The sequence below is a fragment of the Podarcis vaucheri genome, assembly GCF_965113315.1.
Source record: "Podarcis vaucheri genome assembly, chromosome: 2".
Taxonomy (NCBI): Eukaryota; Metazoa; Chordata; class Lepidosauria; order Squamata; family Lacertidae; genus Podarcis; species Podarcis vaucheri.
In genome coordinates, this window is record NC_138760.1 from 38,009,653 (window position 1) to 38,031,963 (window position 22,311).

At 42.3% G+C, this 22,311-nt stretch overlaps 1 protein-coding gene and 1 long non-coding RNA gene across 3 annotated transcripts in view; one reads left to right on the forward strand and one right to left on the reverse strand.

Moving 5' to 3' along the window:
- Positions 1-22,038, forward strand: part of TMEM104 (transmembrane protein 104) — a 75,469-nt gene extending 53,431 nt beyond the window's left edge. For both annotated transcript variants that reach the window (XM_082211096.1, XM_082211097.1), the window contains exon 10: positions 20,132-22,038. In XM_082211096.1, coding sequence (XP_082067222.1) covers positions 20,132-20,892 — 761 coding nt within the window. In that variant the 3' untranslated portion in view covers positions 20,893-22,038. The remainder of the gene's footprint in view (positions 1-20,131) is intronic.
- Positions 10,437-16,405, reverse strand: LOC309525731. Its single transcript, XR_014216515.1, has 2 exons — positions 16,311-16,405; positions 10,437-11,092 (listed from the first exon to the last, which is right to left on the reverse strand). It is a non-coding gene; the product is annotated as an uncharacterized lncRNA (long non-coding RNA).
- Positions 22,039-22,311: the final 273 nt, after the last annotated feature.

Below are 22,311 nucleotides of genomic sequence, written 5' to 3' on the forward strand. Positions count from 1 at the left end.
CACAAGCTTTGCGAATTCCATGCTCATTGGAGCAAATGGTGATCTTATTAAGTGGTATTATGAGTTTGAAGAGCAATCCTTTCTCAGCTTGGAAACAGAGTTATTTGCTGTTAACAACTCTCTCATTGGCCTTAACTGAAGCAAATGAACTCGCCTCCCCACCCCTGTTTTGCAGACTCCATCCACTTGGACTCAAGAGCACAGATAGCATTTCCTGGCTCATTACAAGGCAGTGGTGCCAAAGGTGTTTCTGGAAGCACCCTTGAGCTTTCGTGCCAAACTCTTTGTGTTAGGCAGACAGATCCTAATTAGTATTTTGTACTGTTAACAGGCATGCATCTGTTTTTTTGTTTCTGCTACTTACAGGATTACATTACACTGTAGCCTTCTCCCTCTACTTAGTGTGGTTAATTCTCTTTGTGGCACAATGAACTTGGCAAATCAAAGATCAGAATCTCTTTATAATGGAGTAATAAATTTGAGGGAGCCGACTCACCTTAGTAAACTATGATTTTTAAAATCTGACACACAATATGCCTGGCACAGGAGTTGCCTTGCTGTGCTCAGTGCTTTCATTCAGGCTGGCAGACATTAGTCTGTTCTGCTTCAGGTGTATGCTAAATTAAGATGACCATTGAAGATCATCTTGGGGACCTGCATTTTTCAGTGGTAGTGAACACAGTCCCTTTGTTTTGAAGACAGACACCTACTGAAACATCAGGCCAACAATATGGCATAAGAAATATTTGAAATCACCTAGGGCTTCAGAATACAAGTGTGATAAAGTCAGCAGCTCCAGACAGCTGGGGTAGAATCTGTTAGCCTTTTGGGCATGGTCTGGAAACAAAGGCTGGCATGATGTAGCAAACTCCTTGTCATAACAAATAAGAGGAAGAAGGGCACTGGGACACATTACCTGAAGTGGAGCAAGCTCCAGATAAAAGCTCCTCTCAACGCAGATGCCTGGATCCATATTGACTCCTCTAGGGATCCCTCTTCATGCGTCCATTTAAAAAAGATTTTCAAAATGCTGATCTTGTTTTCATATTAAAACGCATTCTAGCCTCAGTAATTCTGCCACTCTGGCAAGTGCGTTAATAGAATTATTGAAAATAAGCCTAGCTATGGCCCTGTTATATTGCTGTTAGCTAAAGTAGTATGTGCGAAAGCTTGCAGAGAATGCCTGGTGATGTGTTAGAAGCCAGAAGGAGTGGTTGCATAAGATTACCAGCGGTCGAACGCTAAATCAATGCCTTACCTTGCTCCATTACTAGCAGAAGCAGATCTGTGTATAAGAAGCAAATGTGTCATTCAACTATATATACGTAATATAATTTGTATCACTTCATAAAACCGAAATAATGTTATGTAAATTGGCTCTTCTTAGCACAGAAAATGGTGTCAAGATCTTAAAGAGTTTCAGATAAGCTAATGTAGCTTTTTGCTCAGAGATGATCCCAAGGCAGCAGTCATGAATGTATTACTGGATAACAGAATTCAATAAATAGTTGTGTTTCACCTCATGCATTGGTTCAAGAAGTGCAAATCAGGTAGGTTTGCATTAAAATACAAACTGAACACATTTATTAACATGCCTAGTTAATTATTAAATAATCTGACCATAAACATTAATAAAGGAAATAACTTGTACTTAATATTCATTAAAAAGTTCTTCTAGCACTTCTTTGTTAATCTATTTCCCACTTTATTAATTATTGTTCATTTTATTAAAAGAATTTCTAACCTACTGTTCATTGAGTAATCAATGAAGTCCTTTTGCTCTTTGTCTCTCCAGCTGCTTTACCACACATCCAGATTAATTCACTCATCCTTATTGTATAGTGCTTGTCCTCCAAAATAACTTCATTGTCCCCCAAATTTGTTTCCTTTTGGTTGAATCCTATTGTCAGCTCCAATGCCCACAAATGGCCATAGTTAAGAATCCCAAATATCTAGTCCACCAATTCATTCAGTGTGTGCTTGTTACTGCTAAAACTTATTTAAATGGTCTCTTACCTCTCTAACTTCCCTGTTGCTCTTCTACTCCTTCAGTTCAACTTTCCCTCCCATCTCTGCAACTGCCTTGGGAAGCTAAGTGAGGTACCTGAACCTTTCTATTGGACCTTGATGGGGTTGTGTGTGTGTGTGTGTGTGTGTGCACGCGCACACGTGCAGTTATTTTAAGCTAATATGGCCCAGACAATAGGACAGAGTCTTGGTTGGATTGCTGGATATTATCTGGTCTCAGAGCCAAGATGTCCCAGTTATGAATCTGCTCCCAGATGAACCTGACCACATGGCTGGTCTAAACTAGCTCCAGTGTTGCCTCTTTGTGTGTACACATGTGCATGACAAACAGCCACGGGGGCTTCATGCAGCCTCAGTAAACTTGGTTTGGGGTATCATCTGCTCCCAGGAATATCTGTGAATGAATGATTGCATGGGAGTTTTCTATTCATTGCCTGTGCTGTCATCCACCAACCTGAGCCGATTGCATTTTTAGACTGGATAGATCAACTTTTGATCAGATCTTAATAAAGCCACTCTTAAGACCTGGAACACATAGAGGTGAAGTTGTGTTTTGCCTATATTGAGCTTGGTCTTTTGTGCTTGTCTATAATTCTGTTTCATTTCTGCTTCATAAGCTGGAGGGAACTACTTATGCAGTGTGATATTATTCCTTTTTGCCAGACAACAGCACAATTTTTATTTTTCTTATGAAGGTTGTATATTCTTGCTGGTAGTGTGTTTTTCCCAAAATTAATGCTTAAAGGGCTTTCATTAAAAAAGAAGGCTGTGTTCCCATTGTCAAAGAAGGAAGGTCGGGAAGTAATGTGTGTAGGTTCCAATGGTGTAGACAGATTTGACAATAAGATATACTGTTGCTTACTGTAACAACAAATGTTACATAGAAAGTATTGCCAAATTGCTCTCTGTGTAGATTTCTCAGTGGGTAGTTGGATAACAATACTTCCTGTATGACTGGGGATTTATGTATTTTTATATATTTTTATATAAAGGTAAAGGTACCCCTGCCCGAACGGGCCAGTCTTGACAGACTGTGGGGTTTGTGCGCCCATCTCACATTTATTGGCCGGGGGCCAGCGCTGTCCGGGGACACTTCCGGGTCACGTGGCCAGCGTGACATCGCTGCTCTGGCGAGCCAGAGCCGCACACGGAACGCCGTTTACCTTCCCGCTGGTAAGCGGTACCTATTTATCTACTTGCACCCGGGGGTGCTTTCGAACTGCTAGGTGGGCAGGCGCTGGGACCGAACAGCGGGAGCGCACCCCGCCGCGGGGATTCGAACCGCCGACCTTTCGATCGGCAAGCCCTAGGCGTTGAGGCTTTAGCCCACAGCGCCACCCGCGTCCCATATATATATATATATATATATATATATATATATATATATATATATTATTTTTTAGCCTTCAAGCGGCCTTCTAAAACTGTGAACAGGAAATTTTTAGCCCCACCACTTATTTAAAAAGCAGCCTCAAGAGAGGAAGATATAACAACAACAACAACAACAACTCCCACAGCTTGTTGGGATAAAAATAACCACCACCTCCCTACAAACCAGTAAAGATGGGGACAAGTAAATCTGTTTCAGAGTTTCATAACCACGGTGCTGCCACTGAAGAAGCTCTGTCTCCTATCACTGCAAGACATGTCTCAACAGAACAAGCAATAGGGCTTTCGATGATGGCCGCAGGTGACAAGTGAGCTATTATGGGAGGAAGCAGTTCTTGAGATATCCTAGCCCCAAACCATTTAGGGCTTTGTAGGTAAAACCAGTAGCTTCAAATGCACCTGAAAAGCAGTGGATCTTGCCTCTGTGCAGTTTTAACTTAACAACAATCCTCTGTCTGAGGCTTCATGTTAATTTTGTGATGAACTGACATTCTGAAAAATAGCTGACAGGCAGTAGCTTATATTAGTTCTTTTACAACCCCTTCCTTTCAAAAATCATATTGAGAGGGCAGAGTATTATCTGTTGCTCATCCTGTTTTTTGTGTAAACGATATGCCGCCTAGATCTAGATAAATGTAGTTATCTGAAACATACTTTTCAGGTTGCCACCATCACACAAATCCTTCTTTGATGTTCAGAGCAACTTCAGATATACATGATGATAGGATATCATGGCACATACTTTTCTGATCTTCACAACAAATACAGTGGATAGGTCATCTTACACACTGGTGGCAAAGCTTTAGCTTTCCAGATGTGGTTGAGCTGCAATTCACAGCAACCCCAGTCAGTTTATGACCAGGAGTTATGGTTCAGCAACATTGGGGGGGGGGGCATAGTTTAACCAGCCTTGACCTAGAGCCCAGCATGCAGTGCCTCATTTTTTCCATCCAGCATTGTAGAATGTTTAATTGGTTAATCAATTAGTTTGTACTGCATGTGTTGAGAAGCATATATTAAGGGCTAGAGATCATGGGAAAAACACAACAGTGTGGAGAAAATCATCATTAAACATTGACTTTGTTAGCAGCTAAGGCATTTAATTGCAACTTGTTACAGTATGAGACTCCTAGCAGGCTGTAGAGCCAATGCTGAAGAGTTTACCCAGCTAGCCCTCAGTCAGGAGCAGGTTTTGTTCAGTTTGTAAAAGATGCTATATCTGCTATTATTGAATGTTGTTATATTTTAATAATTATGCCTTCTGCAAATTCCCCAGAGTTCTTGCTTTCAGTTTCTCAGTTTAGTTTTCTTTCAGTGGTGCCCTGAAATTTACTCATTTCAAGAAAATTAGCATGTTAGTCCTTTGTGCAGTCTTCTTCCATGGACTGTCACAAGCACTTCGGAAAGGTAGTGCCTGGATTTCTGCTCTTCTAACTGATAAGACCCCACAGAAGATGGAGGCTGAAATCTTTTGCCCACTTACTTGGGAGTAAGTCCCTTTGAACAATTGTAGGTATATTTATTCAAAGGTAGGTGCATCTAGGTCCTATAGCAACACTGCAGAAAAACTGACAATAAAACTGGAGAGTTCTGCTTTGCACATCTATGCATGTTCTTTCTTTTCATCCTTTGAACTCTCATTCAATTGCTTTCCAATACAGAGGCTTTAAATTTTGGAAAGTTATTTTTAAGAAAATGGTTGTGTCGATACAGCATGCCTTGCTTCACTAGTGGATAGATTAGGAAATCAATACTAGTGGCAGATACCCTACATACACACAACTGGAAAAAATGCTCAGATTAAGTGGTGCCTCTGATGGAGAAGTAGCATGTGGAATGGTTTTCAAAAGAAGCCCTTTCTGCAGCATGGTTCCCATTATTTGTACACATTTAACAATTTATATAATCTGTTGATAAATGTTTTAGACAGTGGTTTCCTGAACTTGGGATAAGAATGAAAATTGGGTATTATAACCCAATTTTGCATGGTGGTTCCTGACATCAAGAGGTTTTTGTCTTTATGGATACAGTTGAACAGCATTTTGAAATAAGATGGTAGAATAAACCTTTCAGGACTGTCCTGATTTTAACCACTGGTTTCAAAACTGTACTGATTTTTTGTTTTCTTAGAATTCCCAAGCAACACTGAGTATGATGCTTCTAGGTTTGAACTTTGGATAGTCACTTAATGATGTGTTCATTTCCCCTGATCTTGAGAAGATCCAGTGGTTTTATTTAAAGCATATGATGCATTACAGTGGTGCCTCGCAAGACGAAAAGAATCCGTTCTGTGATTCTCTTCATCTATGGTTTTTTCATCTTGCGAAGCAAGCCCATTGACGGATTAGCGCTATTAGCGGCTTTTAGCGGCTTATCTGCTGATCGGATCAGCTGATAAGCGGCTTAGCGGCTTAGAAAAAGGGGGGAGGGGGAAAAACCAGCAGGAACTCGCAAGACATTGTCGTCTTGCGAAGCAAGCCCATAGGAAATTCGTTTTGCGAAGCACCTCCAAAACGGAAAACTCTTTAGTCTAGCGAGTTTTCCGTCTTGCGAGGCATTCGTCTTGCAGGGCACCACTGTAGTTTGCTACACAAGTGAAAGAAACTAGTTCTACATTTGCAGAGAGCCTCTCTCTAGTGTTGCTCAATCTTTACTTAGAAGAAATACCTAAAATGCATGTGATTTTCTTCTGTGGTGGTTCATCTGTTACCATTTGCCTTCTCTAAGAGGAGCAATTAGCCAAAACAAAACAAAAGAACCCTCTTTTTCTGAACTGCTGCATAGATTCATAATTCCATACAGTAGTATGGCTGTCCTGCTGCTGTTTTTAAATTAAAATGTAAATTCATCCAGAGATTCCATCTCTGAACTAGTTTTGTTCCCACTCCTAAAATTTGACAATTGCTAATTGGGAAAGGGGACTGGGGGAATACTTCAATTTTTTAGAGCCATGGCTTGTACAGAGGTTTAAAAACTCTTGCTATTTCCAGTCTCCTGCAGTGAGATTAGTATGTCAGCATCCTTCCCCTCTAGACAGGCACTCTTCTTCTGATAAAAGGCTAAGCTTACTGTGACAGTTTACGATAGGCTCATTCAGACTTCTTGCTCTTCCGAGTCTGTTTTACACACTGTACAGGTAGGATGGGTAAAATTCTGAGCCACAAGCCATTTCATGTTTGTTTTAAGGGTATTCAAGTGACGTCCTTATCTCACCAACTTCGTATGTGTGCATTTTCTTTGTTTCTTTTGAGGGAGGACAAGAACAGCTGATAAATAATGCACTTAGAAGGGAGAAGAAAATATATTTACGACAAAGTTGAAATACCACGTTTCTCCACAATCTCATCTCTTTGTGAAACATCTGCTGAAGAACTAGTTTTCAGCATCGTCTGTTGGGGGTGAGGGGTGAGGTAAAGTGGTGCCATTTTGAGTCTTAGTCCCTTGTTAGTTTCAGATAAAAAATCAAGAATGGTGTAGAGTGCTGTATCTGGCTGTTTAAGATCTTGCTAGATAAAATGAGTGTTTAAGAAGAGCGTTTTTCCCCAGACTAGAAGAGAAAGTTGTGCCATTTGCACGGTTATGTTTTAGCTGTGGCATTCAGAGCAACTGTTTATTTCAATTTCGTGCTACATCCAGGGTAGAAAGGAGGAGTAACCCAACATGCCATAATATCTGTAGTGGAGTATTTTGTTACCCAGGCAGTTCTAGGAAATTGTGGTGGTGCTTCACTAGACCCACCAAATTCGAGAAGTTTTCTTGTTATGTAAGAAGGCACATTGAAACCATTGTCTCAGGCAGCAGGCAAATGTGGTTAGGTTAACAAGCATGGACTGTTGCTCCCATGCCTCATTGTTGCTCCACTCTCATATTTCTCCACTCTCATTATTGCTGTCTTTGCCACTACCATTCACCCAGCTGCATACTGAGCCTCTCCAACACCCACGCCCTCCTCCTCTCTTGCTCTAGCACCTGAGGAAAGGCCCAAGGAGCCTTTCTCAGAGCAAGGCATTGTGAAGTGTACTTATAAAAATAACTCTAAGCGGTAGCCAGAAAACTAAAGCAACAACAATGCGGCAGGGCACCTGCACTGCCATAGCTCAAAATGGTGCATAAATGTAGGAAAAAGTTTAAAGTTATGCTCTTTAAAGTAACTTTCACCTTGTTCCTTGTTCTTAAGCTTAAAAAACATTTCTAGCTGCTACAGCAGTGTGGGCCCTTTCCCAGTACTTACACATCTTTACCACCTAAATGCACAGTATTCTGTCATACTCAGTTTGAAGGATAAGATGTCATCCTTTTTCTCATGGGGCGACATAAGTGAATTTCATAAAGTACATTTAGTTGAAATTGAGCAGCGCAGCAAGTACATAGTTAGGCTAGTGCCCCCAAATTGTGGAGTTTTGCTGTCTACTGGATGAGAATAAATTAGGCGAAACAGCATTCCCATTTTGCTGACTAGGTGCCTGCAGTCTTTTTTTATAAGACTATAATGCCTCCCTATATCTTTCTTGGTCTTCCCTATCTCCTTACAGGCTGACCCTCCACATTGCTCCAGTGTCCTCTTTTGGGGACACTTTTTTCCAGAGCCTGCTCACATTCTGAACTTCTTTGTCATTTCTGTTGAGTTCTTGTTCCTAAGAGTGATATATTAATGATGTATTTCAGACATTGCAGTTCTTATAGTTTGTTATTCTTGCCACTGTTGTGTACTGGAATATGTAATAAATTTTATGAAAGCTTGCATAGAATGAAGCCTATGGCTCAAATAAATGTGAAGAAGAAGACGGTGCCACCTGCAGGAGAATTGTTAAATAACTTAAAACAAAAAACATAATCATGCATCAAATTAAGTGAACTCTAATCCATGAAAGTTGCACCGTAATGAATTTGTTAGTCTTTAAGGTGCCACAAGACTATTGTTTTTCCTGTTCCTTCTGGAAACTTTAAAAAAGTTGATCAAAGACATGATTACTTGAAATTAAGGGGAACTGAAATCAATGTGGCTTACAATATACTTCTTTTTTAATCTTGGTGTGTTAGACTAATACTAGTGTTTCAGTATTGTCCATCATTTACCCTCTGTTTGCTTTTCTCTTGAATCTTACCTGAGAACCTCTCAGTGCCAGTGTTTTGCTGGGTCTCTAGGCCATCACCCTAACATTTTACAAGCCTTTGCTTATACAGTGGTACCTTGGGTTACATACACTTCAGGTTACATATGCTTCAGGTTACAGACTCCGCTAACCTAGAAATAGTACCTTGGGTTAAGAACTTTGCTTCAGGATGAGAACAGAAATCATGCTCCGGCGGCACGGTGGCAGCAGGAGGCCCCATTAGCTAAAGTGGTGCTTCAGGTTAAGAACAGTTTCAGGTTAAGAACGGACCTCTGGATCGAATTAAGTACTTAACCCGAGGTACTACTGTACTAAGGGATCTTGACAACAACTGTCTAGGAGCATGTGCAACTGTGAGAGGAAGAATCTGCCCCTGAAGCCTCTCTCACCTTCAGAGGGACTGCAATATCCTCTCCTCTTCCTCCTCCTGTTTTCCTCCTGGTGCTTCCTCCTCCTAAAAGTCTATCCTGATACTTTTTCGATGAGGAACAAAGTAAGAGGCATGTACTGCAAGAGGGTGATTCATTATCATTATGCGCTGGCGTATTGATTCTCCGCTTTGGGAGGAAAGTTCTGTCACGCCATCAGCTAGGACTGATGGATAGCTCTGCCAGAAATGTGTCAAAACTCTTGACACAGTGCTTGCTTAAACAAATAGTTCTAAGTGGATTGAGGGAAGGAATGGACTATGGGCACCTCCTATTCTGTCAAGATGGTGGGGCAGAATTTCATGCTCTCATCTGCTCTGCATTACTTGGAGAAGTGAAAACTGAAAGTGTCATTCATGCCTTCTAGTGGCATTTGATCAGTGTTGCTCAAGGCTTTGAGCTTAAAGAATGTATGGCTCTGGGGAAGGTAGAATAACTGAGTTGCTGGGAAATGGGAGACCTCAATTTACACCTCCTGTTCTGTGTATATCTCCTGTTGCATGCAATTAGAGAGCTGTTCTGGCCAAGAATTTCCAGAGTAGTAGTCTTTTATTACTCTGTTGCAGCAGAACCAACTAAGAGCTTTGTGGCACATGGAAAGAGTTAGAGGTACTTATACACATGGTGATGGTGGGAAGTGTTAACAGTGAGGATGGAGGGAAATAAATAGTAATTGGCTCTGTGGGGGTTGAGAGAACCCTCAGAACAGCACATATGGGGGAGAAGTAGTGGTATCTGGCAAACTGTAATGCTTGCATATACAGAAAGATCGTAAAAGCAGGATGTTGAATTCTACTGTGTTTAATTAACTGTAGACCTTAACATATCACAATATAAAATCTTTGCTTTTGTCAGCAAGTTAAATATCCTTTATCTTGATTCAGTCCATAGGTGAATTATAGCATATTAAGAGATTTATTATGAATTGAATTGAGACAAATGATTTTTATCACAGTACATGTATTAAGGCTTAGTAGTGTCAATATGTTTATGTTTATGTTATCAATAACTGGTTTGTGGATGTTCATAGTAAATTATGTAATTATCACTGTCCTTTTCTGCATTTCATTTCCCTCTGACCTCAATGTCGGTAATTCCCTCACCAACCATGTGTGGAAGTCAGGATAACACTTGATGATGTGAACTGTAGTCTGGACCAAATGTGTTAGTCCTTAAAGTACCACAAGATCCTTTTCCGTTTCTGTCTGAGAGTGTATATAAAAAGGTAAAGGTAAAGGACCCCTGACATTTAAGTCCAGTCACAGATACAGTCATAGAAAATTGCTCTTGACGTTGTTGTCTTGCAGATACCTAGCATAGTTATCCACAGTTGCTGAAACGTTGCTTGATGTGCTTGACCAATAATGCTTAGAATTGAAAGTCAGCATTGAAACAATTAGATATCATCACATTGCCCAGAATAACTGCTGGTTTCCAGATCGGCAGAACAAGAGCCAACACATTTTAGCTCCGCAAGTAACATGAACATTACTTTTATGAAAATGGAACATAATTGTATAGGAATGCCATTTGATATTTAGGTATAGTTTTGAATGAGGTTTCACAAACCAGGACAGATAACCCAAAAGTATAAACATCCTCCAATAATTGTCAGCATAAGAACAAACAATTAGCCTGAAGGCAGAATGATCTAGTAGTGACCAGTGCAAGACCCCATAGAAAAACTAAACGTTTCAGTCCCTGATGTTGTTGAGTTCTTCTTGGTGGTCTGAAGCCTCTGTTGGCCTACACTTGCTTTATGTGTGACAGGAGTACTCATTCCGAAAAACTTCACACTTTCTGTCAAACAATACCTGATGAGCTTGGGAAGGCTAAACTAACTTTTCCATGTTCCCTGTGGAGATCCGTGTCCTTATCTTTCTGCCACAAATGGAATTTTTAATATCCCCAGGCTTCCAGGCTTTCCCTAAGTACCAATGTTTAGATATAGGCTCATACATATTCATTCCACATCTGGCCAGAAGAACAGTTCCCTGTAGCAGAGTTGTCCACTTCTCTAAAATCAACATCTTCTGGGTCAAGTTGGGCAGACAGCATTTGTTTTCCTCACAGCAGGTCTTTCAAGAGGGAGTCTCATCACTCTTGAGTTCCCCTTCAGATTTTCTCTTTGTTCTAGGAGGGGCAGGGAAGAAAAAGTCATTATGTGCCTTCCTTGCTGCTCTCATGTGTTACAAGCCTGGTCATATTGCGCAGGCAAATCTTCTTTTAGAACATGCACCTTAGAGCACCTTGAGCAGGAAACCTTGGCTTTCTTTTCCTGACTACTACCTTAGACTGTGACTTCTTTGTAGCTCCTTTTTTTAAAAAAAACAACTACATGAAGACATCATATTTAATAATAGTATGTGTCGGGCCTTTCCCTGACTCTGAGGTGGGCTGCAGATGAGCTTTGTCTCAGGCATCAGATCAAGGATAGTAGGGTCTGAGGCAAATGAGTTTGAGCCAGGCAGAAAGAAGAATTCCAAGGGTTGAAGGGCCAAAGGCAAACAAGTTATGATCAGGAGACCAGAGGTCTAGACAGGCAGCTTGTACTGACAAGGCTGCAAGGGCTTTTGGGGGCTTGGTGTGACCTAATTGACTTGGAGAGACAGTTGACATTATTGGAGGCACCCCCCCCCCACTCCTGGTTCTTCACTCTTCTCTTTGCCCTGCCTATTTTTTATTTTTTAGGTATAGGTATCAGCAGCGGTGGCGCTGCTTTTCACCCTCCCTTTCTCTGTGACTGGGTAGGTTGCAAGCAAGCAAGGCAAAGCTGCTTGCCAGCATATACCAGATCCTTCATGACTCCAGCTTACAAACACTTTCATTAACAAAAATTCAGAACCCAAGGCAGGAGTGGCAGCTGGCTCAGGCAGTAAGACACTAGCTTTGACACTGCAGAATTGTTGAGGATAAAGGAGTAGAAGGCATTGGAACACTGACTGTTGGAAACCTTGGTGTGAGACCCTCTCAACACTTTTCCGTGTGGCACGGAATTTGTTAATACTTCAGTAAAACATATGTAAACATGTTATATAAGTTGCCTCAACATGATCCTGCCATTATGCGTCAATTCATGATACCAAAGTTGTCTTTGCAGAATTTCTTTTTGTTGGGGATTTGTGCTCCTGCTGATTTCCCAGTTGGTAATGCTGTATAGACTTGCCAGAGATCCTCCTTTCAACAACTCTAATGAGGTTGTGACTTTCAAGGACATGTTGGCTACATGCTCTGAGGAAGTCTTGAGAAGTGCATTCAGGGGACCTTTCGCTTCCTTCAAGGGTCACAGACCAGCCTGAGAATATCCCAAATTAGCAACTGTTGCCCTTTCATATCATCTTGATCATTACAGAATGTGTTTGCCAGTGAGAGAATAGGGAATGGAAATAACCATCCTATTATTTCCATTTGCAGAATTGCGCCAGGATCTATTTTAGTTCTTTAAAAAAGCACAACACAACATCCTTTGTTATCCATATCAAAGTTTGGTTATGTTCATGTGGCTTATGTATGAATAGGTTAGGGATTCCAATGCTTGAAGTAGGACTCCCAGTACTGCAGCTCACAGGGCAAATCACATTTTCTGTGACTAAGGTACTGCACAGGGGTGTGCGACTAAACTACCAATCTGAGCTCTTAGGAAGAAGAGCTATCTTTAAAAGTAATACATAATCCTCATTCCCTATCTTTTGCCTTATGTGGTTTCTCTCCATTCATCACCTCCACTGCTTTTTCTCTCTTGTGTTTCCACAAATGCCTCATGAGGGCCTGTCCTCAACTATCCAGGAGCCATGTGTAGTTCCAGAGAAATTTTGATCAGCCCTTGTTTTCACAACACCTGGCTTCTTACACTCACTTTTCTAAATACAGTGGTACCTCGGGTTACATACGCTTCAGGTTACATACGCTTCAGGTTACAGACTCCGCTAACCCAGAAATAGTACCTCGGGTTAAGAACTTTGCTTCAGGATAAGAACAGAAATCGTGCTCCGGCGGTGCAGCAGCAGCGGGAGGCCCCATTAGCTAAAGTGGTGCTTCAGGTTAAGAACAGTTTCGGGTTAAGAATGGACCTCTGGAACGAATTAAGTACTTAACCCGAGGTACCACTATAAAATGATGAAGGTAACTATTCAGTAATGGTAAATGAGCCTAAATAGATGGGGGTAGTATTGCTTTATTTTTCATTTTGCAGCTGTAAATAGTGCTAAGTGGGCTGTGCATTGGGGGATTTTTTTTTTTTAGTAAATAGTGACAATAATAAAACCATATTATAATTTTAACAGGTTTGACTACACATATTTTGCCTTTGCTTCTTATTCTCCTTTATCAGATGTCTCTATTTCTGGCACACTGTCCGTGTCTCTGGTATCTCTGTGGAAAGAGTAAACTTGGCCACTGATGTTCTTTAGCTGTAAAAAGGTAAAGGTACCCCTGCCCATACGGGCCAGTCGTGTCCGACTCTAGGGTTGTGTGCCCATCTCACTTAAGAGGCCGGGGGCCAGAGCTGTCCGGAGACACTTCTGGGTCACATGGCCAGCGTGACGAAGCTGCTCTGGCGAGCCGGCACCAGCGCAGCACACGGAAACGCCGTTTACCTTCCCGCTATAAAGAGGTACCTATTTATCTACTTGCACTTAAGGGTGCTTTCGAACTGCTAGGTGGGCAGGAGCTGGGACCGAAAGATGGGAGCTCACCCCGCCGTAGGGATTCGAACTGCCGACCATGCGATCGGCAAGTCCTAGGCACTGAGGTTTTACCCACAGCGTCACCCGCGTCCCTTCTTTAGCTGTAAGAGACCTTTATTTGAGCAGGAGCTGAGCAGCTGGGAAAGCCAATGCTGGAATAAAGGGCATCGCTTAGAGCAGGAATGTGGAACCCCTTTCAGCCTGTGGGCCATATTCCCTTCTAGGAGCCACAGTGGCAGATAATGACCAGAGGCAGAAGTGGACAGAGCAATTAATTTGAACATTACCTTTGTATAGTAGGCTGGAAAGCACACACACCTCTATCTCTATCCAGGCAGGCGAGAGACATTATCAAAGCTTCAGGATTTCAACCAGGAAAACACTCAAGGAAGGTATAAAACAGGGCTGGTGAGGTGCGGCCTTTAGAAATCCAGGAGCCAGATAAGAGAGACCTGGAAGGCTTCCAGGTCTGAGGTTCCTCTTCTGCTTTAGACTACCAGAGCATTTGAGTTGTTGTATTCATCCCCATTGCCTTTGTTACATGACTACAGATGCATTGAGAGCTTCACATATGCCCACAAAACCCAGCTTCCCTCCTGGTCTATCAGGAGCTATCTGTTACAGACTATCACCCTCTCTTCGTTTTGATTTATCGCTGGACATAACTGGGTTTTGGAGCTTTGTCTTCATCTTGCTGCCACATAGGGACAGGAAGATAAATCTAGCCTGTGAATGTTTAGCTGTACAGTTCCAGCAGCACAAGGGAAAGGGATGTCCTCCTATATCCCCTTGACTAGGAAAATAGATCTGCCAGGATAGCTTTGGAGTGTTGAACTTCACCAGATCTTTGTGCAATGTGCATTGAAAAAATTCCATGTACTTCAAAATAAGAAACTCGGCTGAAAGGGTATGATTTAGGAAGGCAGATCAGATCTCTGCTGAAAAAGGAAAAAGAACCTATTATTCCAAGTGCTGGTACAGTTCTCATAAAGGACAATCCGTATATGTAAGTGTTGCATAACTATTGATAGCTTTGCAACGTAACAATCTTCCATAATGGAGAAGGTGCCTGAATTTCAAAAGTACCCATCATCTTACCCAGAAAGTAAGATGATACTCCTTAAATATCCAGTGTGGGATGGGAAGAAGAGGTCATTTCACTGAATTCAGTAGTCAGCAGACCAGGCCTTGCACTTTCGTCACAAAAATAACTTGCTTTTTTAAAAAGGGTGAGAGAAATCGACCAATTCACAGGATTAGTTCTCTACAGGAAGGCAAAATCAGGTCAGCTTTTCGCAGTGTAGGCTACCCTTAAAGCACCTGCCGGTTCAGAAAGGAGAAATAGCCAAGCTCTTATTCCACCATGACTTGATGTTTGTGTACCTGTTGGTCTCTGGCTTGTAAAACCACCACAACCCATGTGGCACAGGGATGGCATGTTGGACTGACTCCTCAAGCAGGTTTGGAATGAAAAATGTGCCCTTGCAGGGTCCCCCCGACTAGCAAGCAGCTACCTGTTTTCATTAGTGGAGTATGCAGAGACATACCAGGTGACATAAAAGGCATTAGGTTCAAGAGTCTGAAAAGTGTGGGTGTGGGAAAGTCTATGGGGTTCATAGCGACAGCTTCGCTGAAAGGTCAGCTCCTTCCTGTTTAAGCATTTTGTTTGTAAATAGAACATATTTTATTTATAATTCTTATCATTTATACAAAAAGAATTACATTAAAAAATATAAGTATTTCTCGATCAGTGTTACCCTTGTGCTTGATGACCAGAAACAAGCTTTTTTATATCCAGCTCTATTGCTGTGAGGAATAACCAGAGATCACCTCTGACCATTATATGAAGGTGATTTCGCGTGAGGCTGAGTAACTCTTGCATTCAGCAACGTATCTTTTTGTGCAGTAATACTTGCATGAATGCATGAAGAGACAGCACCTAGCACACTTAGCACTGCTGCAGCCACGCAGCATTGGTGCGCGGAAGTGGGAGGGAGAAGGAAGCAGAAGCAATGTTGCCGCAGAGTGTGCGTGGTGCTCCATCCATTGGGAAGCACAGTCACTTCTCTGTTCACTCGACATCTTTGTTTTTATCCTCAGTCACTTCTCTTTTTTCACTTCTCACTTCCCTCTGTAGCTCCCTAGTCTCATGCCGGGGCCCCCCATTTATCCAATTTCTGTCTCTGACCCCCTTGGAATATCATGGGGGCCCCCAGGGAGGCATATGGCCCCTGGTTGGCGAGCGAGCACTGTTTTGTTAGCTTGTGGGCAAGGACTGTTTTGTTGCAGGTTAGTTTTGTATGAGCTGCTCTGGAGACACTGGGCTGAAGAGCAGGACACACATGAATGAATAAATACTAAGAGTGGCTTGCATTCCTTAAAGTACATGCTGCTTCTGGTGTGGAAAAGAATGGGTTAAATGAGCAGCCTGTACCTGATAAGGGAACTTGGCAAGGAAATAGGTCAGATCTTCACCCTTGATTGAGCAGAGATAGTAGAGATTTACTGCTTCTCTCTCTGCAGGGGAAGAGGTGCAGAGGTCTTGCAGTTAAATATAGTTAAGCTATGGCAGAGATACAGGACTGGACACCACAAGTCAAATTATTTTCCCCAAAGAGAAAGATCTGGATATCTTCTGCTTGCTTTTTCTGAGAAGAATAACCTGCCTTGCTTGTTCTTTCTTGAGAGCTGTCTCTTCCATGTCACTCCTGCTCTCTTGTTCCTTTGTTCCTGTCAGAATGTCCGAGCTCACAATTCTCTTAAACTCTGCTGAGAATATTTGGTGTCCTTGGGCAGGTTCTAGATGACTTGAAGGGCTTTGTACCTTTGCTGTGGTGGTTTGTAGTTTTTCTGTATTTGTCATTGATAGAAGAGACTTATAAAGAGCAGTTCCAGCTGCTTTATAATGAATCTTTGGTCCCCCCCTTCCCCCCTTTTTTTATGTCTTCAAGACAGATAATTAAAGGAAATTCTCCAGTAAACAAAGAGGTGGCAAATGGTTTCTAACAGCTTCTGCTGTACAGAACATCTCATGGCGGTTATTTTTGATTGTTACCATGTTATGTGTTTTTATATTTTAAATTGCTCTATGATCCTTGGAGGAAGGGCAGTATAGAAATTTAATTAATCCTCCTCCTCCTTATGATAGTAATATGCACTGAAAGCCTGTCTGGTCCAGTGGATAGAGATAGACATGTAACTGGAAGGCCCGCATGCCTTAAAATTACACCCTTTGAGCTATCTTTTATTATATATGTAAAACACTATTTATTCAAGGTTCCTAATTTCTCTTTATAGTATTGATAATCTCAATCTCAACTTCTTTTCAGTCTTCCATGTGATGCACCTTGAGATATTTGAAGATGGCTAGCATATGTTTTCTCAGTCTCCTCTTTTCCATGTTAAATATACCCAGCTCCATCGACCGTTCCTCATAAGGCTTGGTTTCCAGACCCTTGATAATATTGGTTGCTCTCCTCTGCACACATTCCAACTTGTCAATATCCTTTTTAATTTGTGGTGCCTAGAACTGGACATAATATTCAAAGTGTGGTCTGACGGAAGCAGATCCTTGAAAAATTGTGACAATCTGGTGACGCTTTGCCACAAAGAAGGTTCTCTTTATGAGGACTCTCCAGATGCTTAATGGTGGTCACCAAGCAGTACAAGAAATGATGGTAGGATGATAGCAACCTGTATAAATTGCTCAGTTCTTGTTGCTTTGGGTATAAAAAAGTGGAGTCCTTGAAATATATTGTCTAAGATTTTTCTGTGAGCATGTCAGTATTCAAATGATGAACTGGAAAACAAAATAGGCTTTGACATGTTAGGCCTGCTTTTCATGACAGTTGACCCCTTTTATATAGATAGAGTTACGCTGGATGCTGGGAAGCATATGTGCCCCTGGTACAATGAGTGATCTTGTGGTTCTGCATAGGCAGCTACAATGGAGGGAGCACATGACTCAAAGTGCACTTGAATTTACTAAATATTGTATCTTAGGTTTGATCCCATAATACTCATAGGCAATATAAGTCGCTACTCAATTTACAGGGGGACTGTCTTCCTTTTTGTATCTACTGTTATAGGGCCTTTCAGAATGTGCAGCTTGTCGATTTAATTAAGAGCCCCCTAGCATTTCTCCCATAAGCCCAAGCATTGCTGTAAAATCTGGATTTAGCTGGGTTCTTGTGAGTGGCCAGTTAATTGGGTGTTTTCTGGTAGTCACCCTAGTTTTTAGTCCCTGCGACTCCTCTCTTGGTTGCTGTGCTGTCAAAGTCCGTCTTTTTAAATGGCTTTAAATGTTCTGTGCAGTGGAAGTGTGCATTAGCATTCTGTGTGTTACAGTATCTGATTAATTGGTTTGGGGCTTCTGTTTCTCAGCCACAGCTAAAGACAGTTTGTACAAATGCCAAAACAGCCCATCTTGGCCCATTTGTTATCCTAAGCAGCCACTCTCCCCACTGAATACACCAAGTTGAGGCAGGGAGCAGGAGACGTTCCCCTTTCAAGCACAAAATGGCAAGTCTCTGGAACAAGCATGCCGGCTTGCCCCCGTGATAGAGGGGGCTGGTGCCGCCCGCCATGTGCATCTTCCGTGTGACTTGCTGAGTCATTTCCACATGCTGCGCGACATGGTGACGTGTTGTGAGCAGCATGTGCAAGTGATGTCAGCATGTCGTGCAGCATATGCACATGGTGTGCACATGGTCACCATGGAATTTAGAGGTTGCCTGGCCCCCTCCTTGAAAATTGGGGGGGGACTTGGCCCCCTGCCCCCTCCAATGGTGCCCCTGCTCTGGAACACTATCATGAAGGGCTGTAACCTACACAAGAAAAAACAATCAAAATGATGAGGGACTAATGAATGAACTAATTTTTTTCAGCCACTTCAGGTTTGGGTTTGTAAAATGGTTGCTTTCTGTTTTAGAGGCTGTTATGATCGCAAGGCTCAAAAGGTCAGCATAAGAAATGGAGATTGGAGAGGAAAAATAATTTAACAGAAATGAAACTTAAGCAGAAATTTACTAAACGGCTGTGGCTGCTGGTGCCCATTAAGATTGGTAGGGTGGAAGTCAGGGAGAACAATAGTAGGTATAGCAGAGCCAAAGACAGGTAAAGCCAACTAAGATTTGTCCCTAACCTCCTTCCTACAAAGTTCTGCAAAGGCAACTCTGAGATGGAGGAGGCAGCCAGCAGCTAGGGCCACCCCCTGGACTGGAGCCAAGAAAGAAGACGGGCTTAAGGTGGTGGTGGCTAAGGGCAGACTGAAATTGGTGGGCAGCACACTAATTGCTCTAATGGATCAGTCACAATGTCACTGAGAAGGGGTGGGGCATATTTGGACCAAGTGGATTGAGAAGATCCCACACTCCTATTAGCTAATTCATTAGAGTTTTAGAAAACATAATGGAGCTGAATGGAGTGCCCAGTGGTCAAGGAACAAATCTTCAAACGGAAGGTCCTTGTGCCCTTCATCATAATGCTCAACGTCCTGTTCAAGCACATCTGAGGGCCCTATTTATTCTTTATTTTAGCTCAGTAAAACTATTTTTGTTACTATCACTAATGTTTAATATATGACATTAGACCTGCTTTGCCTTGCCCCAGCAAATCTTCTTTCGGCAAGCAAATAAACAGCATTATATGTTGCTGTTGTAGTAAATGTCAAGTAAGTGTGTGCTTTATGCCTGCATTTCAACTCCAATTTTCAGTGCTTTCTTTTCAGTCCCTGTTAGACCTTCCCCCAATTGAGATTAGTCCCAGGCAGCTTGTTTGGCTGTTTCTTATGCAGAACAATGTCAATGTGTTCTTTACAAATACCCTAAATTTAAATATAAGCCAGTTGCAAATATTCCTGTCTGTGTCATTTATGTAAAATGCAGTCCCACTCCCCTCAAACAAATGCTGTGAAAACCAAAGGGCATGAGCATTGTCTCTTGTGCGCTCCTGTGCTGCCCAGAAGCAATCTTTCAAATGCCCTTTCCGCCAAAGTGGTACATGCTCATGCTAGGAAATGTCTTCAGTGCACTTTTACTAACATGAATGAGACTGGGGACCCTGGGGTAAAGAGAAGGTGTTGAGTTCAAAGACAACACTTTTATTTTATATTTCTTTGAGGACTCAAGCAGCAGCTGTGATGGGTCAAACCCATTTCCTATGAGGCAGATACCCCTGAGAGAAAGTGTGATTGCTAGATAACCCTGTTTCAAAGATAGCCAACTGTACTTTTGTATTGGAGTCCCCACCCACAGTGTACAGCCTGGTGCTGAACACACGTATTTATCTCCTTGTAGATCTTTTCTTTGTATGCAGCACTGCTTTCTCCAGGGAAGCATGTGTCGTCGTCCCCTTATCACTTGCACTATAGACTGTAGTGATCCAGCGCAGAGATTAGAGGAGGAAATATATATTTTTGTGTGCATAGTTTCTGCTCTGACTTCAACATGTTCCTTTTCTCTCTCCTTCCCCACCCCTTGTCTTCCAGCATTTGTCGTCATGATAATTATAGCCCTTCTCCGGATTTCCAAAGGGAAAGGGGAAGGTCACCCTCCTTTAGCGCAACTCTCAGGGATCCGCAATCTCTTTGGGGTGTGCGTTTATTCCTTCATGTGCCAGCACTCGCTGCCATCTCTCATCACTCCCATCTCCAAGAAGAAGCACGTTAACAAGTTGGTCCTGCTGGATTACACCTTAATCCTGGGTTTCTACAGCCTCTTGTCCTTCACTGCTATCTACTGCTTCAAGAACGGGACTCTCATGGATATGTATACGCTCAACTTCACCAGCTGTGACATTGTCAATATCGCCGTTATCCGCTACTTCCTGGGCCTCTTTCCTGTCTTCACCATCAGCACCAACTTTCCTATAATTGCTGTGACTCTGAGGAACAATTGGAAGACGCTCTTCCACCGGGAAGGGGGAACCTACCCTTGGGTAGTAGATAGGATTTTTTTCCCAGTCATTACACTCATTCCCCCCATTATCGTGGCTTTCTGCACCCACGATTTGGAGTCCTTGGTGGGCATTACTGGAGCCTATGCTGGGAATGGGATCCAGTATATCATCCCTGCTTTCTTAGCATATTGCAGCCGAAAAGACACTCAGCTGATCTTTGGAAATGGCACGCTCAATAAACATTTGTCCCCTTTCCGGCACACATTCTGGATTGGGTTTGTCCTACTCTGGGGACTTTTTTGCTTTCTGTTTGTGACTGCAAATATCATATTGAGTGAAACTAAGCTCTAATGATGGAACGATGCCGTTTGTTATCAAAGAAACTGGAGGTGACTTCTGAGACTTCTTCTGATCTTGCACCTCCTAAGAACCTGCTAATAGCATCTTGAGCTTGGTGCTCACTTTATCAATTTTGGGTGCAGTGCTGCTTGTCCGGTTTGGTTCTTAATTCAGATTTTCCCCTTCAAAGTATAAAGCTTTGAGTGTGGTCACTCTACCAGGCTGCTGTGGCCGCACGGCATCTCTCTATATTTGCCTTGATCACAGATTCCCATATAAACTGTCTTCCTCTCTTGTCCTATGATATGTCAGAGACTGTCAGATATGCATCTCTCCCTCAAGAGTGATGGAGGGGTGAGCCTTGCTGAAACCAGTCAAGCAAGCAGCCAATGAAAGCAAGCAATGATTCCTTATCATTCTCATGTCCCCTGAGGTGACTCTCCTTTTTCCTCAACTAACAGGGAAGAATAAAGAGAAAGATGGACACAACTAGTTGAATCAGATTTCATTGAAATGTTCCATGGCATGGGGTCAGCCTACACTGAAAAAAATGAGGGAGAAAATGCCCAGGGGTGGATTCTTCCCACTCCAACACTACTGTTGTTTCCTCCATTTCTGTTACAGTCTTTCCAGCACACATCTGCCTTGCTGCATGTAATGTGGGATCAGATGCATAGATGTTACTGTGGATTTAAATGAATACTTTTCATCTGGTGAGCATTTTGCTTCTGTTTTCTGTATGTAATGCCCAATCCCCTCCATACTTGATTCTATGCAGAGGGTGAAAAGGAGGTTGCAGTTAAGTCTGGGTAGGTACCATCAAAGCCTTATTTCATGAAGCATTGAAGGGAAAGCCTGTTTCCACAGTTCTTTTTTGCTGCTAAGTCGCTTCAGCATTACCGTGGTCCTCTGTTTCACACCAGTCCTGAGGCAGCAGGGCAGGCCCTGACTGCAGCACTCTCCATCGCAGGCACGAAGGTGCTAATTACTTGCTGGATGGGTAACATGTAAAAGAAGCACAGTTCTCATTTCCTAGCACCTCACCTGCATGTTGCCAGATGTGGAGGGCAGCACCTAACCGTGTCTTTATGAAGAAATCGTATGAGTAAGTGTTACCAGAGAGAATAAAATCATGAGGGGAAGCTAAAGCAAGAGACATTCATGAAGCCATTGTTTTCTGTTTGAATATAAAGGCAATCATTACTTCCCAAAGCACACTAAATTGCCAAGAGAATTCACTCCCGCTCACTAAAAATTAATCTCCCACCTCATCCCAGGTTCATGGTTGTTGTTTTTTAAGGTTCCCACCACTTTGCCTTCAACATGACCTCTTTTTCAGTTTATGTAAATCTAAGCTACATCTGACTAGTACTGTGCTTTGAAACCTGGGTCTGCCACAGGTAAATCTAAGAGATGTGTGTGAGGGGGGCT